This window comes from Oncorhynchus kisutch, linkage group LG26, assembly GCF_002021735.2.
Source record: "Oncorhynchus kisutch isolate 150728-3 linkage group LG26, Okis_V2, whole genome shotgun sequence".
In the NCBI taxonomy this organism is placed as follows: domain Eukaryota; kingdom Metazoa; phylum Chordata; class Actinopteri; order Salmoniformes; family Salmonidae; genus Oncorhynchus; species Oncorhynchus kisutch.
This window is the reverse complement of record NC_034199.2, coordinates 2886670-2901576: the sequence shown is the minus strand read 5'-3', so window position 1 is coordinate 2901576 and position 14907 is coordinate 2886670. Positions and strand designations below refer to the sequence as shown.

At 41.8% G+C, this 14907-nt stretch overlaps 1 protein-coding gene across 2 annotated transcripts in view; it reads left to right on the top strand.

Annotated features, from left to right (window-relative positions):
* nalcn (sodium leak channel, non-selective) overlaps positions 1–14907 on the top strand; it is a 253655-nt gene that overhangs the window by 194399 nt on the left and 44349 nt on the right. For both annotated transcript variants that reach the window (XM_020472572.2, XM_031805863.1), the window contains 3 exons: positions 6043–6179; positions 6757–6898; positions 7303–7376. In XM_020472572.2, coding sequence (XP_020328161.1) covers positions 6043–6179; positions 6757–6898; positions 7303–7376 — 353 coding nt within the window. The remainder of the gene's footprint in view (positions 1–6042; positions 6180–6756; positions 6899–7302; positions 7377–14907) is intronic.

The following is a 14907-nucleotide window of genomic DNA, read 5'->3' as shown; positions in this document are numbered from 1 at the left end:
AAACACCATCGTAAATACAACCCATATTTATGTTTACTTTAACTATTTGCACATAATTTTACATGTGCAATATCTTTATTATTTTGGACATTTTGTGAGTGCAATGTTTACTGTTCATTTTTGTTTATTTTACTTTTGTTTATTAACTATTTCCCTTGCTTTGGCAATGTTAACATGTGTTTCCCATGCCAATAAGGCCCTTATATTGAATAGAGAGTGAGGGATGGGGATATAAAGAGGAAGAAAGTTAGAGAAATTGTTCCTGTATCAGTAATGGGAAGCTAGAGCAGAGAGGGGTGTCGAGCCATAAATGTTCTGTACGTCCCACTGAGCTTGGCTCATTGATTAAGTCTGTGGGACCAGGGAGCTCCAAACTAACCCCATTTTTAACAATACACAGTGTGTATGTGCGTGTGCACGTTCACTTGTGTATGTCTGTGCATGCTTGTGTGTGTATCTGTGTGTATGCACAAAAATGTACTGTACTGTTACAGTATACTGCAGCATTTCTGTAAGTTTCTCTTAGTAAACTCAACCACTTTTAGAAGTTTGCTGAACAACCCTAGAGTGACGTGAGGTTGAATTACACTATATACAGTGGGGAGAACAAGTATTTGATACACTGCTGATTTTGCAGGTTTTCCTACTTACAAAGCATGTAGAGGTCTGTCATTTTTATCATGGGTACACTTCAACCGTGAGAGACAGAATCTAAAACAAAAATCTAGAAAATCACATTGTATGATTTTTAAGTAATTAATTTGCATTTTATTGCATGACATAAGTATTTGATAAGTATTTGATACATCAGAAAAGCAGAACTTAATATTTAGTACAGAAACCTTTGTTGGCAATTACAGAGATCATACGTTTCCTGTAGTTTTTGACCAGGTTTGCACACACTGCAGCAGGGATTTTGGCCCACTCCATGCATACCTTCTCCAGATCCTTCAGGGTTCGGGGCTGTCGCTGGGCAATATGGACTTTCAGCTCCCTCCAAAGATTTTCTATTGGGTTCAGGTCTGGAGACTGGCTAGGCCACTCCAGGACCTTGAGATGCTTCTTACGGAGCCACTCCTTAGTTACCCTTGGCTGTGGGTTTTGGGTCGTTTGCATGCTGGAAGACCCAGCCATGACCCATCTTCAATGCTCTTACTGAGGGAAGGAGGTTGTTGGCCAAGATCTCGCGATACATGGCCCCATCCATCCTCCCCTCAATACAGTGCAGTCGTGCTGTCCCTTTTGCAGAAAAGCATGCCCAAAGAATGATGTTTCCACCTCCATGCTTCACAGTTGGGATGGTGCTCTTGGGGTTGTACTCATCCTTCTTCTTCCTCCAAACACGGCGAGTGGAGTTTAGACCAAAAAGCTATATTTTTGGCTCGTGAGACCACATGACCTTCTCCCATTCCTCCTCTGGATCATCCAGATGGTCATTGGCAAACTTCAGACGGGCCTGGTCATGCGCTGGCTTGAGCAGGGGGACCTTGCGTGCGCTGCAGGATTTTAATCCATGATGGCGTAGTGTGTTACTAATGGTTTTCTTTGAGACTGTGGTGCCAGCTCTCTTCAGGTCATTGACCAGGTCCTGCCGTGTAGTTCTGGGCTGATCCCTCACCTTCCTCATGATCATTGATGCCCCACGAGGTGAGATCTTGCATGGAGCCCCAGACCGAGGGTGATTGACCATTATCTTGAACTTCTACCATTTTTTTATAATTGCGCCAACAGTTGTTGCCTTCTCACCAAGCTGCTTGCCTATTGTCCTGTAGCCCATCCCAGCATTGTGAAGGTCTACAGTTTTATCCCTGATGTCCTTACACAGCTCTCTGTTCTTGGCCAAAGTGGGGAGGTTGGAGTCTGTTTGATTGAGTGTGTGGACAGGTGTCTTTTATACAGGTAATGAGTTCAAATAGGTGCAGTTAATACAGGTAATTAGTGGAGAACAGGAGGGCTTCTTAAAGAAAAACGAACAGGTCTGTGAGATCCGGAATTCTTACTGGTTGGTAGGTGATCAAATACTTATGTCATGCAATAAAATGCAAATTAATTACTTAAAAATCATACAATGTGATTTTCTGGATGTTTGTTTTAGATTCCATCTCTCACAGTTGAAGTGTACCTATGACAAAAATTACAGACCTCTACATGCTTTGTAAGTAGGAAAACCTGCAAAATTGGCAGTGTATCAAATACTTGTTCTCCCCACTGTATATACCCAAGTATGTGGACATCCCTTCAAATTAGTGGATTTGGCTATTTCAGCCACACTCGTTGCTGACAGGTGTATAAAATTGAGCTCACAGCCATGCAATCTCCATAGAGAAACATAGACAGTAGAATAACCTTATTGAAGAGCTCAGTGACGTCAACATGGCATTTTCATAAGATGATGCCTTTCCAACAAGTTTCAGCATGACAATTGCCTCACAAAGCGAGATCCATACAGAAATGTCGAGATCGGTGTGGAAGAACTTGACTGGTCTGCACAGAGCCCTGACCTCAACCCCAACGAACACCTTTGGGATGTATTGGAACGCTGACTGCGAGCCAGGCCTAAATACCCAACATCAGTGCCCAACCTCACTAATGCTCTTTTGGCTGAATGGAAGCAAGTCCCCGCTGTAATGTTCCAACATCTAGTGGAAAGCCTTCCCAGATGAGTGGAAGCTGTTATAGCAGCAAAGTAGGGACCAACTCCATATTAATGCCAATGAATTTGAAATAAGATGTTACGATCAGCAGGTGTGCACATACTTTTGGTCATGCAGTGTATGTTCTCATGTCACAGAATTTAGCAATCTTGGAACATTGATTTGTGACATATGGCAGAATTTACACAAGTAATAGGTCAATCAATCAACCAATGAATTGTCTCAACTGTGTGTGTGATTGTCTGTGTAGTTGGTGCCATTGATTCTGGCCTTTTGCCAATAACATATTCCATTTTCACTCCTCACGAGAGCAAACTCTACAAAAGGTGCACTACAGTACAGTACAGGCTGTAGCACAGTGAGAAGGTATGGAGCCACCCCTGTTTTCTTGACAAGGTATTGATGAGAGGGATCAATGGTATTCCCTTTTAGCTCAAACACTGCGAGCCACAGAGATCCTAATTCATTTTAATATGTAATTCTATGCTCCCAGCCCCATAAGCTTCCATCCGACTAAGATAACCTATCTTAGGTCCATGCAAAACCAGGTAGTTCCACCAAACACCAATGAACGTGAGGATCGGAATACTTCCTCAGTCTGTCTTTATCTCTCTTTACCTTCTGGTAGTCTTATTGTGAATTAAATGTGTGTGTGTGTGTGTGTGTGTGTGTCTGTGTGTGTGTGTGTGTGTGTGTGTGTGTGTGTGTGTGTGTGTGTGTGTGTGTGTGTGTGTGCGCAATAATTATCATTGCATGACATTTTTTTCTTTCTTACAAATTCTGCAATAACCGCATGGCTAAAGCAAAACAGACATTTTACAGTACCAAGTTCAAATCGGGCAGAAGGAGTGGATAGACAGATTTCCATTACATTTTCCTCTATTTTTATACCTGGGGCTCTTTCTGTTTGATTGACCGACAAACAGATATGCACACACACACACACACACACAAATGAGACAGTGGTGGATGCTGTTTTTATGCCCAGAATGATATGCGCTCATTCACCATCCAACCAAACTTGCTGGACCTCCAGTCTCCCAGACAGAAGAATTTCGCTCATGGATTTTTTTATCAGTCAGCTTCTCTCTTATGGAATTAAATGAATTTCTATTGATATAATTTCCCCCATTCATTTGTAATGTTTTTTTATTTGGCTGGTCTGTCCTTCCTTGTGCAGGCTTGTGTGTTCATACATATTTTGTTCAGTTTGGCTTCTTGCATAAGCCTTTCCAATGTAATCTGTTTTTCTTTTTCCTTTTCATTGCTTCCTTCATTCTTCTTTTTTCAAACGTAAGTAGGTTTTCACAGATTGGTTTGTAGGAGTGCGTGCATGTGGTGTGTGTGCGTGTGTGCGTGTGTGTGTGTGTGTGCGCGCGTGCGTGTGTGCGTGCGTGCGTGCGTGCGTGTGTGTGTGTGCGTACTCTCAGCCCCAAACCAAAACCCACTTCATCAAAGTTGAACACCACCAAGCTGTAGAAGTATTGTGTGTGTGACTGCAAGAGTGTGGCTCCCATCTACAGGCAGAACTGTACAACTGCACCCTGACACCACAGATATATTCCACTCTTGGTAGAAACTGCCCCAAACCACAGATCTATGATCAGTTTACGCTCCCCCAATCAGGACCTTATACAACATTGCCCTTAGATCAGTGTCTGAGGGAACTTAATCTGTCTCCAGAAGTCCCAACCATCCATTTGATACATCCATTCTCTACCTAAATGTAATCTTTCCTTTTTCAACCAATGATCTTGACCATAATATGCTAATACAAGTTAATGAAAGTAATGTGAAAGTATGTCACTTCTCACTGTATTGTATTAATGGCGCTTACTAGTTGCCAAACATGATGTGAGTTCATACATTATTGTAGAAGTATAAAATACAGATTTAGTGTAAAATACAATATAGAGATAGGAAATGCATTTGATATTGTTTTATATAATCTAAAATCAGTCACCTGAAAAGGCTTGAATGGGACATGGGGATGGAAGATATATGGTGCATTGTCACCTAAGACCTGATCTGGGACCTGTCGTTATAGGAGACAAGTCAGGGACTAGCTGTTAGGAAAAGCCTACTGGAACACTGGTCTGTCTGTGAGAACCAAAGATTTTAGTAACATTTACACAGTAGGCTGGTTTTCAAACACAGATTAAGTCCTGGATTAAAAGCACTCTCTAGAGCCAGACATGTATGTTCCCATCCCTCACCTTTGTCTTACCCATGGATCATTGTATTTCTCAACTGTTGTGGAAACTACCATACCATTTCTCTAAACCAACAATAGCTATAAGAACGTGGAAATCCTCTCAGAGTGAAGTATATTTCTCTGTCTCTCTATGGCAAATTAAAGTGTACTGTATCCCTCTCTCCTTTTACTGCAAAGTCACTATCCCTCTCTCCTGAGCTACATGAGATGTCAGTCTCTCTCTCTCTGTAGCTGTGAGTCTACTCTTCTTCTCCGCAGCTAAATCCACTCTTTCCTTCTCTCACTCCATCCTTCTCTCCAAGTGAAGTGTGTTCCTCTCTCTGTATGGCAAAGTGAAGTGTGTTCCTCTCTCTGTATGGCAAAGTGAAGTGTGTTCCTCTCTCTGTATGGCAAAGTGAAGTGTGTTCCTCTCTCTGTATGGCAAAGTGAAGTGTGTTCCTCTCTCTGTATGGCAAAGTGAAGTGTGTTCCTCTCTCTGTATGGTAAAGTGAAGTGTGTTCCTCTCTCTGTATGGCAAAGTGAAGTGTGTTCCTCTCTCTGTATGGCAAAGTGAAGTGGGTTCCTCTCTCTGTATGGCAAAGTGAAGTGGGTTCCTCTCTCTGTATGGCAAAGTGAAGTGTGTTCCTCTCTCTGTATGGCAAAGTGAAGTGTGTTCCTCTCTCTGTATGGCAAAGTGAAGTGGGTTCCTCTCTCTGTATGGCAAAGTGAAGTGGGTTCCTCTCTCTGTATGGCAAAGTGAAGTGGGTTCCTCTCTCTGTATGGCAAAGTGAAGTGGGTTCGTCTCTCTGTATGGCAAAGTGAAGTGTGTTCCTCTCTCTGTATGGCAAAGTGAAGTGTGTTCCTCTCTCTGTATGGCAAAGTGAAGTGTGTTCCTCTCTCTGTATGGCAAAGTGAAGTGTGGTCCTCTCTCTGTATGGCAAAGTGAAGTGTGGTCCTCTCTCTGTATGGCAAAGTGAAGTGTCCCGCATCCCATTCTCCCTTTACCGCAAAGTCACTATCTCTCTCTCCACTATCTCTCTCTTCTGAGCTGAATGAGATGTCAGTCTCTCTCTGTAGCTGAGTCTACTCTCTCCCTCTTTGCAGACCACTTTCCTTCTCTCTATCCTTATGCCAAGTCTACTTATTTCCCCTCTCTGTCCCTAAATCTTATTTCCATTCTCTCTCTTTCTGTAGCTGAAGCAAAGTGAGGCGAACGCAGATACCAAAGAGAAGCTGCCCCTACGTCTAAGGATCTTTGAGAAGTTTCCTAATCGGCCCCAGATGGTCAAGATCTCCAAGCTGCCTTCTGATTTCACTGTGCCCAGAATCAGGTACCCTAACTGGGATCCATCAGGGGACACAACAAAGGACAGAACTTCTCTGACCTGGGTTCAGGTCAACAACTTCTTTATAGTTTAACAATAGTTTCAAGTTTTATTAGTTGTATGTACGGGATACACATCGTCCAATGAAATGCTTACTTGCACGTTTCTTGTCGATAATGCAATCCTTCTCGTTTGCCATGTCACTCTCCCTCAGAAAAGGGCAGTGTTGGTTTAAGATAGCCCCCAACACACTCCAATTTTTTCTCTGCAGTTTCTCTGAAATACTGTATTACCCCAAAACCTCTTGGTAGGTTTTCAATCCACAATAATAGCAGCTAGCAGCCACCCTGTATAGGACTATAATTAGGGCATTTCCTCATAGTAGAAGCCTTGTTTCTACAGGTTGGAATACTGAACTGTAACCCTTTTAGGATGATGCAATACGATGATACAGTAATACATTTCATGTTTAAGAAGCTGATTAGTGCACAGCCCTACGCTCTCGAAGACCTCCCTCTCTCACCAGCCCATCACTTTGTCACAATAATCAGTCAGTCGGAATGTGTTTCTGTGTGTGTGACAGGGAGAGTTTCATGAAGCAGTTCATCGATCGGCAGCAGCAGGACACCAGCTGTCTGTTCCGCCGCCTTCCTTCTGCATCCTCCTCTTCCTGTGACCATTCCAAGCGATCCGCCATAGAAGACAACAAATACATCGACCAGAAGGTATACACACGCGCACGCAGACACACAGACGCAGACGCACAAACACACACTCCAACAATCCACAACTAAAACATCAACCAGAAGCCAGAAGGTACACACACACACACACTGTCTCTCTCTCTCTCACATACACACATATGCACGCAGGCATACACACTCCACCACGCTTCACAACAAGTACATTGACCTTAAGCCAGAAGGTACACACAATCTTTCTGCCTCTCATACACACACAAACAAAAACAGATGTTTACCGTAGTGATAACACAACATTTTATCTGACGGTTGGCGGGCGATCAATACGATATGGGGATGTTTGCTTGCTGCTAGATGAAATGTGTTTGTATTTGATAACACTTTTCAAATTTCTCAAAGAATTAGTCTGCAACATCTGTTCTACAAAGCTCCGCAGGTCAATATTCAGCATCAGAGCTCGCAACCTCCTGGAGAAGGAAACTACTATCAACAAAATCCTCCGGTAAGAATGATTGATTCATAGCCACATCACTGACACCACAAGTCATTCTGTTTATTTGACAGAAGCATCAGATCTACTGTGGCAGTTAGGTCATACCAAATGTATGTTCTTATTTTCCTACCATTCAGTTCCAAGTCTTAAGTGCGTGACTGATAGACTGTGTAGTTCTGGAAGCATCAACATTCACCTTGCTATATCCAAGGACACTCAGTGCCCCTGTGCCAGCAACGTCCATCATTTTGCAGAGGGTGGACTGTTGTGATTTTTTTTTCTCTTCCTTGATATCATTTTGGAGACTGTTAATGATGGTCTTTAATGCCCTTTGTTAATTGAAGCCTTGATCAATTCAATCTTTCTGCTTCTGAAAGAAAAGAATAAGAACAAATTAGAAACATAAATGAACAAATTGAATCGGACGAATATACCTTAAATAGGTTTTTATATGTGCATTTACAGAAGTGCTGAACCCTCTCAACCTCAATGGTTTACTTGAAAAAAGTTGTGTAATTTCCAGGAATTGTCACTAACGAAATAGATGCGTTATGAATGTACATTCAAGGACAATTCCACCACTTAATACCAGTTATTGTGCTGTTTGTATACAGCAGCAAAAGTGTGGACACACCTCCTCATTCCAGGGTTTTTCTTTATTTTGACTATTTTCTACATTGTAGAATAATAGTGAAGACATCATGACTATGAAATAACACATGGAATCATGTAGTAACCAAAACATGTTATATTTGAGATTCTTCAGCGTTGACACCCTTTGACTTGATGACAGTTATAACAACCAAGTTTCATCTTAGCGACTGTCTTAAACAACAGTCCAAACAACATGTATGCTTGTTAGAACACAACATTTATATGATATTGAATGGCAAATCTCTATGGAATCCTAGTCTCTCGTGATTGAAGTCTGTATCTTTGGTGCTAACATTAGCAATGCTAGCTAAGCAGCCAACCATGCTGCATCTGAAATAGTGTTTACAACAATACATGTATGTGTACATTTATTTTGCAACGCTCGCGCACGCGATGTGAGCGTTGTGGTCAGCATATTAGATACTTACCCAAGAAGACTCACAGCTGTAATTGCTGCCAAAGGTGTTTCTAAGTGAGCTGAATACTTATGCAATGACTATATTTTATTTCTAAAGAAATATATACATTTTTTTTAAACGAAACACATTTTTCTTTGACATTACAGAATGTTTTGTGTAGATGTTGACAAAAAATGACAAATAAATCAAATTTTTTCCCACTTTGTAACACAATAAAATGTGAATAAATCCAATGGGTCTGAATACATTTGCAAGACACTGTAGATAGCTGAAAATGTCACAGAGAAGCAATTTCCGGTTTTGTTCATCACTATGAGCATTGCCTTATTTCTATTACAGCATATTGGATGACTTTCATTCATATTCCAAAACAAGAGTTTCTATTGGACAAATTCAGGTAGGTCTGTCCCCATTTCGTTCCGTTTACTTCCGTTTAAGAAACGTTTTTCAACAGAATCAACTGAATGAATATACCCCTGCACACACAGTTCACTTTCATAGCAGCCACATACAAACAGCATCATCACTTTGCTCATTGTATAATTCCTTCTCACATCTACGTGCTCTCCCCCTCCTCTAACCTTTTCCCTTTGCTTGTGAACATCAGTGCAGTGGTCTGTGAAACAGCTAACCGCTATACACAGCCTACATCGTTGTCACCAAATTTTCTAAAGTCATAGTCAACATACACTATATATAAAACAAGTATGTGGACACCTCTTCAAATGAGTGGATTCGGCTATTTCAGCCACACCTGTTGCTGACAGGTGTATAAAATCGAACACACAGCCATGAAATCTCCATAGACAAACATAGGCAGTAGAATGATTTTCATGAAGAGCTCAGTGATATTCAAGGTGGCACCGTCATAGTATGCCACCTTTCCAACAAGTCAGTTCGTAAAAAGTTTTGCTCAGCTAGAGCTGTGCTGGTCAACTGTACAGTTGAAGTCGGAAGTTTACATACACTTAGGTTGGAGTCATTAAAACTCATTTTTCAACCACTCCACAAGTGTATTGTTAACAAACTATAGTTTTGGCAAGTCAGTTAGGACATCTTCTTTGTGTATGACACAAGTATTTTTTCCAACAATTGTTTACAGAGAGATTATTTAACTTATAATTCACTGTATCACAATTTCAGTGGGTCAGAAGTTTACATACACAAAGTTGACTGTGCCTTTAAACCACTTGGAAAATTCCAGAAAATGTATTTATGGCTTTAGAAGCTTCTGATAGGCTAATTGACATAATTTCAGTGAATTGGAGGTGTACCTGTGGATGTATTTCAAGGTCTGCCTTCAAACTCAATGCCTCTTTGCTTGACATCATGGGAAAATCAAAGGAAATCAGCCAAGACCTCAGAAAAGAAATTGTGGACCTCCACAAGTCTGGTTCATCCTTGGGAGCAATTTCCAAACGCATGAAGGTACCACGTTCATCTGTACAAACAATAGTATGCAAGTATAAACACAATGGAACCACACAGCCGTCATACCGCTCAGGAAGGTGACACGTTATGTCTCCTAGAGATGAACGTACTTTGTTGCAAAAAGTGCAAATCAATCCCAGAACAACAGCAAAGGACCTTGTGAATATGCTGGAGAAAACACGTACAAAAGTATCTATATCCACAGTAAAATGAGTCCTATATCGACATAACCTGAAAGGCCGCTCAGCAAGGAAGAAGCGACTGCTCTAAAGACTATGGTTCGCAACTGCACATGGAGACAAAGATCTTACTTTTTGGAGAAATATCCTCTGGTCTGTTGAAACAAAAATATAACTGTTTGGCCATAATGACCATCATTATGACCATTTGGAGGAAAAAGGGGGAGGCTTGCAAGCCGAAGAACATCATCCCAACCTTGACTCACAGGGGTGGGAGCATCATGTGGTGAGGGTGCTTTGCTGCAGGAGGGACTGGTGCACTTCACAAAATAGATGGCATCATGAGGTAGGAAAATGATGTGGATATATTGAAGCAACATCTTAAGACATCATTCAGGAAGTTAAAGCTTGGTCGCAAATGGGTCTTCCAATTAGACAATGACCCCAAGCATACTTCCAAAGTTGTGGCAAAATGGCCTAAGGACAACAAAGTCAAGGTATTGGAGTGGCCATCACAAAGCCCTGGCCTCAAGTCCAATCGAAAATGTGTAGGTAGAACTGAAAAAGCATGTGCGAGCAAGGAGGCCAACAAACCTGACTCAGTTACACCAGTTCTGTCAGGAGGAATGGGCCAAAATTCCCCCAACTTACTGTGGGAAGCTTGTGGAAGGCTACCCGAAACATTTGACCCAAGTTAAACAATTTAAAGGCAATGCTACAAAATACTAATTGAGTGTATGTAAACATCTGACCCACAGGGAATGTGATGAAAGAATTAAAAGCTGAAATAAATCATTATGTCTACTATTATTTTGACATTTCACATTCTTAAAATAAAGTGGTGATCCTAACTCACCTAAGACAGGCACTTTTTATGAGGATTAAATGTCAGGAGTTTTGAAAAACTGAGTTGAAATGTATTTGGCTAAGGTGTATGTAAACTTCCGACTTCAACTGTAAGTGCTGTTATTGTGAAGTGGAAACGTCTAGAAACAACAACGGGTCAGCCACAAAGTGCTAGGTGACGCAGGCTCACAAAACAAACTACTGAGTTCCAAACTGCCTCTGGAAGCAACGCCAGCACAAGAACAGTTCTTTGCGAGCTTCATGAAATTGGTTTCCATGGCCTAGCAGCCGCACACAAACCTAAGATCAGCCAGGCGTCGGCTGGAGATGTGTAAAGCTTGCCATCAGTAGAAACATGTTCTCTGGGGTGATGAATCATGCTTCACAATCTGGCAGTTGGACGGATTAATCTGGGTTTGGTGGATGCCAGGAGAACGCTACCTGCTCGAATGCATAATGCCAACTGTAAAGTTTGGTGGAGAGGGAATAATGGTCTGGGGCTGTTTTTCATGGTTTCGGCTTGGCCTCTTAGCTCCAGTGAAGGGAAATCATAACGCTGCAGCATACAATGCATTTTAGACAATTCTGTGCTTCCAACTTTGTGGCAACACTTTGGGGAAGGCCCTTTCCCGTTTCAGCATGTCAATGCCCCTGTGCACAAAGCCATAGAGAAATTGTTTGTCGAGATGGGTGTGGAAGAACTTGACTGGCCTGCACAGAGCTCTGACCTCAACCCCATCCAACACCTTTGGGATGAATTGGAATGACGACTGCAAGTCAGGCTTAATGCGTTAGTTACCCCGAGACAATCACGCAGTAAATTGTACAGCAAGCAGTTTAGCAGTTACACCGTTGGGCCCAGGCGGCAAGAAATTAATAAAACCAATAGCTTACCTTGACTTGGAAGAGTTCCAGTGTTGGATAGCCTTCGCCAGCTAGCTAACATAAATAACATTCCTCTCTTTTTTTTTGCAGTGTGTTTGAGTAGGCTAAATTAGCTAGCTGCATTAGCTAGCTAAGTAAGTGAAAATAACATTTTTTTTATGAAATATATCTAGCTCACTCTGTCTGCTGCTTCTCCTACATGTTTAAGAAATGATGCTAATCAAAACAGTTAAACTATTGTCTTTCTCTCTCTTTGAGTCAACTATTCACCACATTTCATGCACTGCAGTACTAGCTAGCTGTAGCTTATGCTTTCAGTATTAAATTCAATCTCTGATCATTTGTCAGTTCATGCTGCAAGAGCTCTGATAGGTAGGAGGATGTCCTCCAGAAGTCATCATAATTAAGTCTATGGAAGGGGGTGGGAACCATGAGCCTCCTAGGTTTTGTATTGTAGACAATGTACCCAAAGGAGGATGGAAAATAGCTGTCCTCAACCTACAGCATGGTGCTACCCCAAAGAGTGTTGATGAGGCTACTGTAGACCTTCATTGCAATCAAAACAGTGTGTTTTAATCAGTTATTTGGTGACAGGTAAATATATTTAACGATAATCGAGAATTTCAATAAGCATTTCTCTACGGCTGGCGATGCTTTCCACCTGGCTACCCCAACCCCGGCCAACAGCTCTGCAGCAACTGGCCCAAACCCCCCCATCCCGCTTCTCCTTCACCCGAATCTAGACAGCTGATGTTCTGAAAGAGCTGCAAATTCTGGACCCGTACATATCAGCTGAGCTAGACAATCTGGACCCTCTCTTTCTAAAATGATCCGCCACCATTATTGCAACCCCTTTTACTATCCTGTTCAACCTCTCTTTTGTATCGGCCGAGATTCCTAAAGATTGGAAAGCTGACGCGGTCATCCCCCTCTTCAAAGGGGGTGACACTAGACCCAAATTGCTGCAGACCTATATCTATCCTACCCTGCCTTTCTAAAGACTTCGAAAGCCAAGTGAACAATCCCACCATACCTTCTCCACTAAGCAATCTGGTTTCCGAGCAGGTCACGGGTGAACCTCAGCCGCGCTCAAGGTCCTAAACGATATCATAACCGCCATTGATAAAAGACAGTACTGTGCAGCCGTCTTCATCGACCTTCGACTCTGTCAATCACTGTATTCTTAAAGACTGCCTCGCCTGGTTCACTAACTACTTCTCAGATTGAGTTCAGTGTGTCAAATTGGAGGGCCTGTTGTCCGCACCTCTGGCAGTCTCTATGGGGGTGCCACAGAGTTCAATTCTCGGACCGACTCTTTTCCCTGTATATATCAATGATGTTGCTCTTTTTGCGGGTGATTCTCGGATCCACCTCTACGCAGACGACACCATTCTGTGTACATCTGGCCCTTCTTTGGACACTGTGTTAACAAACACAAGCTTCAACTCCATACAACACTCCTTCCGTGGCTCCAACTGCTTTTCAATGCAACCAATCGCTACCCACCCGCACGACTTGCATCACTACTCTGGACGGTTCTGACTTAGAATATGTGGACAACTACAAATACCTAGGTGTTTGGCTAGACTGTAAACTCTCCTTCCAGACTCACATTAAGCATCTCCAATCCAAAGATAAATCTAGAATTGGCTTCCTATTTCGCAACAAAGCCTCTTTCACTCATGCTTCCAAACATACCCTCGTAAAACTGACTATCCTACCGATCCTCGACTTCGGCAATGTCATTTACAAAATAGCCTCCAACATTCTACTTAGCAAATTGGATGCAGTCTATCACAGTGCCATCCGTTTAGTCACCAAAGCCCCATATACTACCCACCACTGCGAACTGTACACTGTCGTTGGCTGGTCCTCGCTACATATTCGTCGCCAAACCCACTGGCTCCAGGTCATCTATAAGTCTTTGCTAGGTAAAGCCCCGCCTTGTCTCAGCTCACTGGTCACCATAGCAACACCCACCCATAGTACGCGCTCCAGCAGGTATATTTCACTGGTCATCTCCAAAGCCAACTCCTCCTTTGGCTGCCTTTCCTTCCAGTTCGCTGCTGCCAATGACTGGAACGAATTGCAAAAATCACTGAAGTTGGCGACATATCTCCCTCACTAACTTTTAGCGTCAGCTGTCAGAGCAGCTTACCGATCGTTGCAGCTGTACACAGCCCATTTGTAAATAGACCATCCGACCAACTACCTACCTCATCCCCATATTTGTTTTTGTTTTTCTGTTCTTTTGTACACCAGTTGGCCTATTTATTGCCTTACCTCCTTACTTCATTTGCACACTCTGTATACAGATTTTTTCTATTGCGTTATTGACTGTACGTTTGTTTTTCCCATGTGTATCTCTGTGTTGTTGTTTTTGTCTCACTGCTTTGCTTTATCTTGGCCAGGTCACAGTTGTAAATGAGAACTTGTTCTTAACTGGCCTACCTGGTTCAATAAAGGTGAAATAAAAAAAATGAAAAATAAATACAATATAGTATAGTTTCATCTAAAAAGGATAACGTTTTTATGTTTTACTGAGTAGGATTGTTCTCCCTTCCTCCTCTGAGGAGCCTCCACCGCAGTCAATAGACATGAAATTATAGAACATCACCAAATACTTCGTAATAACAACCTAAATGTTAAATGTGTGAGTTACTGGCCTCAAAATGGCACATTTCTATGATTTTCAATGTTAAATAACATTAATATATGAGAACAATATTTTTGTGAACCAATGTTTCATTTTGGAAGTGCCTGATTTCCTAGACAGACTATTTTTAGAACTTAAATTCCTGTTAATGTTTCTCAATATTCAACCTTCATAGAAATCTGTTGATTGAGACATTCCTTTAAAGGTATTTATCAATGTTAATTACACCTTCATGAATATGCTGTGAATGCTTAATCTATGCTGATAATAATTGCTTAATGTATGCAACCTTTAAAGAAAGTGTTAAAAATTGTTTTTGTGTATTTCCACTGGTTTTCTGTATCAATTGCCATTATAGAGAAATCGTATAATCGTGTAGTACGTCTGACCCACAAATTAAAAAGCCTGATTTAGCCGCTGATATTACAAATACAATTCTGAGTCAAATGGAACACAGCAGAGCATTGCCA